At 31.4% G+C, this 12,741-nt stretch overlaps 1 protein-coding gene across 1 annotated transcript in view; it reads left to right on the forward strand.

The window, feature by feature from the left end:
• Nucleotides 1–12,741, forward strand: part of LOC134695819 (CUB and sushi domain-containing protein 3-like) — a 49,479-nt gene that overhangs the window by 4,254 nt on the left and 32,484 nt on the right. The window contains exons 2-5 of the mRNA XM_063557246.1: nt 4,605–4,821; nt 7,021–7,127; nt 8,493–8,627; nt 9,537–9,596. Of these exons, the coding sequence (XP_063413316.1) occupies nt 4,605–4,821; nt 7,021–7,127; nt 8,493–8,627; nt 9,537–9,596 (519 nt within the window). The remainder of the gene's footprint in view (nt 1–4,604; nt 4,822–7,020; nt 7,128–8,492; nt 8,628–9,536; nt 9,597–12,741) is intronic.

The raw sequence follows: 12,741 nt of genomic DNA on the forward strand, positions 1-12,741 counted from the left end.
AATTCTGAATTGATTAGGAAAGTCTCAGTTCAAAAATTCATTACTTATAAGAAATAAGATTATCTTAAGCACTAATTTGCCTCATAACACTCACCCGCATGTTACTGAAAGGGGATTTTTTAAGCATATTTACTGTGGATTCATTATTATTCGTTGTATACCAATTTTCATGGGGTTCGTGGATACAAGTGAACCACGAATTCAAATAGTAAACGAATGTCATATTTTCAATAGGCTTTGTATACAGAGATTGTCTGAACCACGAAATCAAGTATCCACGAATATGCAAGTTTTTTTTCAATCCACGAAAATTGATATCCACGAAAATATATGAATCCACAGTATGAAAGTTATATATCTATTGGCTGTAAGAACATACTCACTCATTTTCCCCCAATTAAAATCATAGTTTTCTTTTTCCATTTTTTAATAACACAACCCTTAAATAAATTGCAAAGATAAGCATTTAATTTAGATTCAACTATCATTGCAATTGCTTGTTATTCTTTATATTGTTGAAACGTTGTCATTGGAGGCCCATGGTGAGGATCTAATATTGGATTGTATATAAATTGTTGTCAGTCATTCATAAGTGAACCTGCCGATGAAGCATACAATAGTATTTCATCATCTATATTAATACATTGTCTCATGCAAAGTCATGGCTATCGGTTTAACGCATGTGTGAAGACGTAGATACTTTTTCCGAATTGATATACACTGTTAAGGTGGCTCGGGACTATTCGACAGCGCATAATTTGACGCATGAATTACAAATGGCACCCATTTTGGTAATTGTCATAGAACGTTTTTTCGATATTTCGATAAAAATATGTCAACGCCTCTATTTTCCTATCGTTTCATTGAAAAATGGTCCCTTTTACATACCTGTTTAAAAGTAAAATTTTGAGCTTGAAGGGTCCGTGACCCCCTATTTGTTTTCGACCAATTTGATTCATTTTCTTTAAAAAATAAAATAACCAAAAATACGGCACTTCTGGTAGAAAATTCGAATAAGCCCGAGCCACCTTAAGTAGTTTCAAATTAGAAAAAAAAATAAAATGAATGAGTCTATGGTATGCACATGCTTCATCAATCTTTGAAGATCCAAATGTTGCAAACGATGTCCTACCTCCATGACATGACATATACGTTGTTATCGCCGTGGATTACAAAAAAAAAACTATGTGTGTATTTAATTTGTTTTACATAAACTGCTTGATTTATAAATTTGATGTTGATCATTACACAACATTGCCATACCCCACGAAACTATTTAAGGGGGGAAATCCAGATTTTTATGTTGGCATTTTCCAGTTGTAGTCTTAATTATTAAATAAAATATCATCGTGCATAGAGCATGTGACAAAAAAAGAGATGAAAAGCGACGTTTTGTTTTTGTTATTGTTATAAAGTATAATATTTGTATTTGACATATTTGATTTTTTTTATTTTGAATAAATTGATGGTATCATCTTTCAACGCATGTTTACCTTTTCTGTAATTTCTATCTTTTCTTCCTTTATGAATACTTTATGTGGTTGTCGAATTTCTAACAAAAAAAAAATCGTTGATAGGATTACTTCATATATGGAAGATAAGTCGACAAAAAAAAAACAGTTTGTGAGGACAATAATGCAATAGTAATACTCGTTAAAAGATTTTTGCAAAAAAAAGGATTCTTTTTAGAACATGCTTAAGTGAAAGTTAATGAACCAAGTATCCGTTAATTCATAGAGAATCGTGGTGGTTTAAAATAATTAAGCATGCATCACTTATTTTCATCATAGATAATTAATACGATGGTTTCTGAAAGACATGTCATGGGATTTACCAAGGCTTATACGACATTTGACATATATATGTATGTGAGTGCATCTTATTTTGTTGTGAAGCCTATAGATAATAAATGTTTCGTGTTTCAACTTATTTGTACCAGTAATCGAATTTGTTGTACGAGCTATTTTGATGTGGTTCTATTTTTGTCCTAACTCTGATTAGATATTTTACGACATTGCTCATTAAATTTTAATTTTCAAGTAGAAAAATCCTAACTCATTTGATTTCTGATTCAAGTACTTACTCGTACCCCTATACAAATTATCAGCAAACATTGAATTTACTTTAATCCCTTTTAGTGGCGACGTCCGTTGTTTTGATTAAGATCGGGATTTGTCAACTGCGATAGGCCAACTTAGGATCACTTAACAATTTGTTTCAAGAGTTTCAAATCACAAAGAAAGTGAAACGCACTGGTTTATGCGGCATTGACTATAAAGTTACTAAAAAAACGTTGCTTCGAATTTACATATTCCAAACAGACACCATCCATTGTAACGAGAGAATGACTGAAGTTTGGTATGGTAGAAGACCGGGACAATATTGTTTTATACTCTAGTCTTTTTTGGTTTCATAACATATGTTTCTTCCCTTATCATTATATCGGCAATAGCTTGTTTTAATATGAACTGAGTTTTAATGTATAATATTTAAAGCAAGTCCTAATAATTTAGACATTCAGGTATCTAATCAGTCTTATTTTACAATTCTTGAGAAAAAGGACTTGAAACCAATTCAGTTTTCATGCGGCTTTGTATATTTATAAACATTAAACCATTTCGCACATATGATGTGTATTATTTGTGAGAATGCAACCAATTATTTTAATATTATTTTGGGATATGATCTACATTTCATATGATATATAAATATACATTTGAGGATCCTACATCATTAATGACCAATTATATCAAAGTAAATCAATATTCATTTAAGAAATCATCTTTCAAATAAGTTCACAAAACTTCAGAGTAGCTGTATATATATATATATGAACCATGCGTGATGATATAAATTTAGTGATTTGTTTACCCTTATGTAATGATAAGTCATATTTTCAATATTGTATACAAGTATCAGGTCATTTGTTCTTAAATATTTACATAACTATAGGGTATATTAAAATGGATACGTTCTTTGAGACAAAAAGGGCACAACCCTTCAAAAAATATACCGAAGTTAGTAATACACCTTTGAATTGTTTACTAGTCGTATACAAACATGACAAAATATATAAAACAAATTGTAAGTCTTGAGTGTAGAACTATTATGTTTAAGCTTAAATTAGTACACGTCTTTCGTAGTATAAGTATAGTATTACCTATATTATATAATGTTTGTCTGAATGTGCAACGTCAATCTTCTAATCATTCTAATAATTAGTAAGAATTAAATCCAAATATTATTAAAATTGTATATTTATTTATTTCAGTTAATACAATCATGTGATTTTTCCTTTTTTTTTAATTGGGGTTCGATCATTTTATTACTAGTAACTGTATGCTCAGTTACATGTTTCCGTGCCTCAGATATACAGATTATACCGTTTGGTTTACCGTTTGAATGGTTTTATCCTTTATAGGTTGTTGTGCGGTGTGAGCAAAGACTCCGTGTTGAAGACCGTTATTTGACCTATAATGGTTTAATTTTACAAATTGTGACTTGAGTGGAGAGTTGTCGTATTGGAGCTCGTACCACATCTGATCTATATTGTTTCTAGAGGAAGAAACCAAACAAACAAACAAACAAACAAATAAAAAAAAAACATACGAGTTGATAAACTGTGTGCCGCAAAATAACTAACTTCAACTTCATCAAAAACTATATTGACCAAATCTCTATATATAACTTGATGCGGAAAAGACGAACGAATGAACGGACGAACGAACGTACGCACTGATCGAAAAACACAATGTCCATAATGGGGCATTAGAATAAAAACTCATATCGTATGTGTATGACAAAGTGTGGCGTTAGACACATGATGTAAATGTTTTATGTTCACGATTTGTGAAAGATAATTGCACAATCTTTGTTACACTAAAGGACCATTACTATAATTCCCCGGGAGTCTATAGGAGGCCCTGTTGCAAGGCAATGGGTCTGTCCCTATCAAGTAAAAAAAATCTCATTTTCAAATATCAGTACATTTTTTGTTAACATATTTGGTATTTCCACAGGTTATATAGTTTCAAGTATAAATTATTTGCAATATAATTTAATTCTTATTTAGGAGTAAAACATACTATTACTTAATTTAATGTACATGTTTGTCATACATTAATATTTTAGAAGTCACTCCTTATAGCATATCTACCATTCAGCCTCAATTTGGTATCTTAGATGTTTACTTCTAATAATTTTAATTTCACAAAAATCTAGATGTTGAAACATAGATTAATGACTTGCACAACACGAAACCGGTAAAATTATTCAACAGTTTTTATAATGTAAATTCCTCAGTCAAATTTTGAATACAAAATGATGAAAATGTTACCAAAAAAAAAAGTTTAATATCAATATCATTAGAAGTAGAATACGACTTTTAAATAAAAAAATAAGTATTTCTGGCAAATAATCAAAATCCATACAATTTTGATTTATACTAGATAGAAAATTTAGAAAATAGAAATTTGTTCTTATTAACATCATTCCTTGTCTGTTGTTTAATTTAATTTTGCAATTGCGAGATTTACTGCTGTACAAATTCGTAGAATTTCACGAGGAATGATATCTTTTATTCTAAGGTTGGGTATTTTTTTCAGACGCCGCTTGTACTTTGCCTGAAGATCTGCGAAGTAGCACGTGGGAATATAACTACACAGACGTATCAAACACACAGCAGTCAAAATCTCTCGTCATCTCAACTACAACGCTACAGAATTCCGTAATCAGTTTAGATGGTCGTGGGACAACGTTGGACGATTGGACTTGCATAAATAATTTAAATATTTCTAGCACTGAGGGAGTTGTGGTTTTCAAGTAAGACATATCTCAAATTTATTTAATAGTATTTTACTGTAAAAAATGGAATGACTGAAAAGTCTTAGAGGTAAAGTCAATAAGACAGCTACCGAACGTTGAGGGGTATGGGATGTTATCCGACATAAGGCTTATACAATTCTTAATTTATAAAATGTAATTTTTGTAATTTGTAGCATGTTATATCTTAATTTGTAAAAAGCAGTTTCTCGATTTGTAACATGTACTTTTTCCATCTGTTACAAGAATTTCTTGATATGTGAAATGTAACTTCCTAATTTGTTACTGTATTTTCCTTCTTCGTTACATGCATTTCTACATTTCTTAAATTCAGAGACATATATACACACGCAAATTTTTGGTTCTTCCCTCGCCGGGATTCAAACCTATGCTACTGTGTTATCGTGACACCAAATCGCCTGCACTGCAGCCGTCCCGCTAGACCACACGACCGCCTGTGCTCTACAAAAATAAAGCTTTCAGTGACCATGTGTTACCTTAACTCGTCAGTTTTAATCTAGCGGCGTACTACAGTACATGATATACAAGGCATGGAGATGTTATTGTTACATATCAGCTCAATTGTCTATAGTAAAGGATCCTACAAATTTATGTAAGATACAGTCAAAGAAAATAATTATATTTATAAGTACGTCTGAGTCAGTGACAACTCTACAACAACTTTATCCATCGGATCGCAATCAATGATGGTTATACATGGCTGTGTACATAATGTATATACAACTCGTCTTAACATCAACTCAACAATGTTAGATCTGTCACTTTGCTTTCGCAAATTTTTGATTCATCACTCGCCGGGATTCGAACCCATGCTACTGTGATATCGTGACACTAAATCGCCTGCCCTGCAGCCGTCCCGCTATATATATATATATATATATAAAGATTGACTTTTATATGCATTTGTGAATGAAATTTCTATATATTTAAGGGTGTAAGTCAACCAAATGATAATACGTCACATCCGGCTTCACGCGAAAAAGAGTCAAAAACAAAGGCTGAATTAAACTTGCATTTCAATGCATACAACATTATAGAGCCATGAACATATATTGTTGTTTGTTTAAAGCACCTTCAATATGTACCTTGTGTTTTATGTAAGCTTGAAGTTACAAAGCTATTAATTTTAAAGCTTGTAAATAGGTTAAAATAATAGGTACGTGTTATTTATATATCTCAAGTATAATATGTAATAAAATGTCATGTGACACTTTTTCTCGGCATGCTAAGACTTTACTCATGCAGAGCATTTCTTTTATTATATACAACGATAAATTATGTATGCTTTCTTTTTAAAAGTGCCGATTTAAAAATAACATTTGTTGTAAATAAGAGACTTCTTCACTGAAATTTCCGATAATATTGATGTAAGAGATATTTCTTTGTTTAAGTATATCAACATGAGGTCAAGGACTGCATGATCAATGCATGATCATCTAATTATATTGTATGATTGGTCAGTTCTTGAGATGGAAATTAAGATCATATTTCTACAAGTGCTCGGACATGCGGTCATTCGCCTTTGTTTTGATAGGTAGAAAAGACCGTTTTTGAGTTTTAACTAAACTCCCAACTACTACCCTCCCTTTTTAGTGTAATTATAGAGGACATTATTATCTTTAAACATCAATTAATGACAAATTTCCTTGTATTGTTTATATAGTAGTATATATATATTTTGGTGAGTTATTTTTTCAACTCACTTTTATTTGTCGTTTTTATAAATATGTTTATTATGTAAGGGTGTGGCACTTTTTCAACCCCACCTTTACTTATTAAAGTCATTGTCATTTATGCAGTGCTATTATGATTGTTAAGATGTAAGTTGAATTTTAAATTAATTCCTGAATACATGACATTTTACTCAACTTAACACCAAACATAGCTCATACTCTTTGATCTAGGTCATTTATAAAGGTTTTCTTGTTGTTATCTGTGTCTAGGAACAATAGCCGACAAGAAAGACTAAAACGAGTAAAACAATGGTGGGGCAGACAAGACATAACATTTTCCCAAATTTCAATGGCTAATATCTCGAAAAATAGCATATTGACCCCTATATATTTTTTGCTTTTTTGATTCCTTAATTAATCCACTATCAATACATGTGTATACTAGTTTTATGAAAAGCTATTTATTTTGAAACTCAGTAGCGAACTTCCTGGATATATATTTCAGAAGTGACTCAACCTTTTCCGATGGACCTTCCACAAACTACAGGCTGTATCTATGTATGAAATTTACAAAAGTGACCCCAGATTTATATTACTTTTACCTTTTGTCAGGTATGTAACATTATTTCCAATTAGACAACACCGAAACAATTTTAAAGTTTTGAAAGTGAGTTGGTTGAGCGCAGATACACCTAGGCAAGTTTAAATTGATCTCAAAAACCTTACCATCACAATCATAGACCACAACGAAGGTTGGTCAAGGGCCGAATGCTTGCTCGGGAAATGTTTTGAATAATGAATATAAGGACAGTTTACCCAGAAGTCATTTATTAAAAAACATAGAATAAGTCACTCATTTTCCTGCCATTACTCATTTTTTCTGCCATCACTTGTTTCCGGTAACTCCGGCTTCCGTACTGGACTTACTGTTTTGAGGATTTAAAAAAAAAATACCAGATCAAAATACAGGTTCTATTAATTTGGGATGGGTGCACAAGTACGCAGCCACGTTCAATTATTTTACCTTAGTAAATGAAATTCTAATTAGTTTTTCTGATCATTATATATTAAAGTGAGTTTATTTGTGGTTAACTAGATATGTAGTCTCTGTTGCAATTGATCTTCCGTTGTAAAAATCGAAATATTTTGCAGTGTACTTTATCATAATTATATGATCTATCGCCACGTAAGATTTATCGTTGGTTAGTATTCAATCATTTGATATTGTATAGTGTAGTATACACAATCACCGACAACAAGTCACTCACAAAACATGTACATACAAACATGCACGCCCGAATTAAAAAATATGTCGACTAGGGCTAAAATTATTTAGAATTTTAAAGTAATTAAGCATGATGGTAAAACTTGTGTGTTTTGATTGATTTATCTAATTTCAAAACGGACTCGTCTTAAAATTGAAGTTAAATATATACACGATATGTAAATTCCTTCGAATGATGACGAAAAAAATGTTTTCACGCATCGTTGCCAATATAATGGAATTTGATGCGACTGTCATACAAGTGAGATTATTAGCTAGCTATTAAACCAGGTTAAATCCACCATTTTCTACATAAGAAAATGAGTATACCGAGTCAGTAATATGGCAGTCGTTTAATGTTTTTGAAATTTTGATTTTGCTTTGCTTAGGATCTTTTCGTTTTGAACTTTCCTCGGAGTTCTGAATTTTTGTGATTTTACTTTATAAATCTTCAAGCATATATCGAAAAATATATGCTTACAAATGTATATATAAATCAAAATACACATAATTACAAGTGCTGGATCCAGGGGGCAAAGATCCGTATAAAACCCTCTCCTTTGGTCGTCCCAAAGATAAATAATATATATAATTTCACTATATAGAAGTATACAAAATCTTCTACACATTTTTCGCAGTGACTTGGCAGTATATTATATTATATTTTCGCAAATTAATTTATTGTTTGTAACTTTTTTATGTTCTTTGAACAGATATTTATGCTGACGTAACCCCAAACGAACGAACGTTCGCGACAAGTGACAGTCCAGCTAATGATGCTCCAATATGTAGCACTTTCTGTAAATACACAGTAGATACACCGAAAATTCGTACATTAAGAAGACCAGGTATGTTATATAGCCTAATGATAATAGTATCCTTGATGTTTAACAGATTTTGGGTAAAGATTGCAAGCCATGCAATCAAAACCCTATGTTCCTGACTATTATTTTTCTTTCCCGATATCAAAAATTTACTTGTCTCGAACTTTGTGTGGAATCCTCGTGTTTAATCATTTTTCTTGATTTGTTATACTCCTCCCCGTATAGGTATTACACACATTCTGTTTGGGTACAGGGTGTTCCAACCCAATATAAAAAAGAGAGGGCTCCAATCATATGTCCCTATTCAAACGCAAGTATAGTAAAAACAAGGAGGAAGTTGTCTCCCCTCTAAAGGAATTACGACGAGATGCTATATGTAGAGTACGACCCCTTGCTCAACGTTTCATTGCAGATTATTAATGTTGTTGTAAAGTATTACATATATATGGATGTGTACAAGAGAATTTAACAGCATATTAAACATAAATAGTCATTTTCAGCATTACGGGGATGCTGCATCTTTTTTGTCAAATAAGGATGTTTGCTACGCTGTTTCAAAATAACAAGCTTTGAAAAACGACTGTTATAAATTAATAGTTTATAAATAAAAGAACTAAAATTCAGAAAAAATGAAGGGCCAATATGCTTGTTTTAGAGATATAAGACAATTGAAAATTTGGCTGGAAACAATTCTCTCTCGACTATTCATAAAATAAACATTGGCACCCTTTTTCTTTTAAAAAAAAATAGTAACAAGAATATCTAGAATTATTGAATTACTAAAATTAAAACAATACGTTATAAAATTATGAAATGAATATTATGGGTAAGCGGGTACATGTTTTCATGATACTACATGGATTACACCAGAGAATTCCGAATATCTGACAAAAATCGAACATCCTTTAAACACTTTACTATGTTTCTTCACAGGCACAATGGATACATTGCCGAGCAGTACATCATTATGTGCGTGTGGCAGCTCATGCAAAGGTAAAGCTTATTCTATAGATACGTTTTAAGGGTTAAGGTTATATTACATTTAGAGTAATCAAAACACTATTTTCACGTGTTGAAAGCTATCTTTCGCTGTCTTACGCTACATGTCAGACTTTATGTATACATTACATACATGTAGATAAGATCCTCTCCATGCTTCCATCAAACTATGCATTAATAGTATATTCTCAAATGTCAAAAGCTACAATCTGATGAAAACATGTATGTGCAAAAAAGAAAAACAAAAGTTCAGGGGTATTCATCCATAATACAAAATTACTACATGCAAAACAACAACAAAAAATACACAAAAAGAAAAGGAACGACGCTTGTATTGCTGCTCTTCATCTCAAAGTCGCAGTGAGGCCTACACCATGTTTGAGTGAATAAAATACGATGAAAAATACATATTAGGTAGAAATTACATGGTGTTAGAATATATCTGTTCTACATACAATTATAATTGACAAAGAATGATACATGTAATGGTACATGTAACTGCAGTGATACATGGCTGTGTACATTATGTATATACAACTCGTCTAAACATCTACCCAACAATGTCAGATCTGTAAATTTGCTTTCGCAAATTTTTTGTCCTTCCCTCGCCGGGATTCGAACTTCATGCTATTGAGATATCGTGACACCAAATTGCCTGCACTGTAGCCTTCCCGCTAGACCACACGACCACCTGGGCTTCATAAAAATGAAGGTTTCGGTTGCCGAGTGTTACCTTTCCATGCAGTTTATAATCTAGCGTCGTACTATAGTGCATAATATATGAGCATGGAGATGTTATTTTGTTACAGATGAGCTAAATTAATTATAATAAAGGATCCTACAAACTAATGTAAGACACTTCTAAATATAATTACTTTCCGTAACTGTAACATTAATTTGTTTGATCCTTTACTATTGATAATTTAGCAAAAAACAACAGAATTTATCTACTCTTAAAACAAAATTATGATTAAATGGTATGATGTCCAGTACTAAAGACATATATATTATTAATGTTTACTTGATAAAATGTAATTACGTTCAGTGTAATATTTATTCTCACGATAACCAATAAAATATACAAACTACGACGTTAAATTGAGATAACGTTAAAATGTATGTCTCAATAAAGATGTTAACCCCTTTTTTGTACCAGGCCGAGAAAACTTAACTTCAAACAGTGGTACATATTTTTTTTTATATATCTCTCTGGTATTTTCATAGCAAATACTTATCAACACTATTTAGTCTGTAATGATTGTCCACGTTTCATGAGAATGGTCATAATACTAGATCAACTGTTCACTTAACCTTTTTTTTATTCGAACGTAACTGGTAAGTTTTTTGTAGACGAAACTCGAGCTGTTCTTTGAACAGCGATATACTAATGTTACCTATATTTGCATATAATATTTTAATGCTAGAAGATATCTACGCTGATACTATTGTATATTTGACCTACATCACTGTAGTATATATATTTTTTAAGAAATTTGGATACGCCAAGAAGTTTGAGGACTACCATTTTACCTATGTTTGCCCGTCCGTCTATCCGTTCGTCCGTCAGTCCATCCTACTTCCAATGATTTTTTTTGTCACATCTTCCTCAGGAACTACATTACTAGGATTTCTGAAATTGGATTTCAGTATTTACATTAGTCAGCTAACCCGTGTGATGTATTTTGTGATTCACCACTCAACAACTTCCAGTTTACCAAATCCTTGTGTCGTTTTACAAGTGATAGCTAAGTTCAAAATTTCTGTCACATTTTTCGCAAGAACAATACAAGGATTCTGAAATTTCGTTTTATGTTTTCTTATAAGTAAGCTATACTGTGAGATACGTTTTCAGATTGATCACTCAAAAACTTCTACCACATACTCGTATCATTTCACATATGATAGTCAAGTTGAAAATGTTCGTCACATTTTCTCCGGAAACCACAATCCGAGAATTGTTGAAAGGAGTAGGTTCAGTAAGACCCCTTTTTGGCCCAAAAATATAGCAGTTTTACAAAGTTGTTAAAATGTATACTTTTAGTTATTTATTGGACAGAGGAATGCTTCTGCTACATAAATATGGGCTGTTTTTGACAATACAATGTACATATATCGAGAACTGGCACCATTAAGTTATGCTAAATTACTGAAATCTTCACAATTCTAGCAAAACGAAAGTGACCGCATTCGTGTTCATTCAAAATATTTAAATGTAAGTTGTATATGATGATAATACATAACATAACATGTATAAAGGTTGAGGATAAATACGGATGCGGCCACTTTTATTTTTGACAAAAAATATCTTAAAAGTGACATTTTTCAGCATATTTGGTAGACTTTTCATATTTGAAGTTGAATCGGAGCGTTTTAAATGACTAAATGAGTTTAAATCTTTCACATAAATTAGTTGAATCAAATCAAATAGACACTGGTGTAATTCCTGTCATCCTTCTAATATTTTATAAATGAGGTACCAAAAAAAAGAAAAAAGATTAATCTTTCAAATTGTGATAATTTCATTATAACATAATTATTACTAATTAATTATTATGTAATTAGTTGCTATATTGTGATTTCCACACTGGAATGAATTTAGCGTCTTTGTTCTTCATAGAATCCAAAAATATTTTATAGATGCTTGTACAGCTTGACCTCCAAAACCGTGTCTCATATTTCCAAAAACATCAATAGAACAAATTGTAAACCCAATTGAATTTAGTGGTCTCTTATGAATTAATGTTTTAAACTTCATTGAAGATTTATGAGAGAATGAAATACAATAGGAAAAATCTGAGACACTGTTTTGGAGGTCAAACTGTGTTGTGCAAGAATCTATAGAATATTTTAGGATGCTATGAATAACAAAGAAGCTAAATTCATTCAAGTATGAACATCACAATATGGCAACTAATTACATAACAATTAATTATGTAATAATTATGACCTAATGAAATTATCATAACTTGAAAGATTAATCCTTGTTCTTTCTTTTGGTACCTCATTTATAAAATTTAAAGAAAGATGAGTGGAATTACATAAGTTTGAAGATGTCTGATTGGGGATGAAACATCTTTGTATTGTGCTGAGATTTATCACTTAACAACTGCCTGTTTATCAAACACTTGTATCATTTATA

The sequence above is a fragment of the Mytilus trossulus genome, chromosome 14 (assembly GCF_036588685.1).
Source record: "Mytilus trossulus isolate FHL-02 chromosome 14, PNRI_Mtr1.1.1.hap1, whole genome shotgun sequence".
Lineage (NCBI taxonomy): Eukaryota > Metazoa > Mollusca > Bivalvia > Mytilida > Mytilidae > Mytilus > Mytilus trossulus.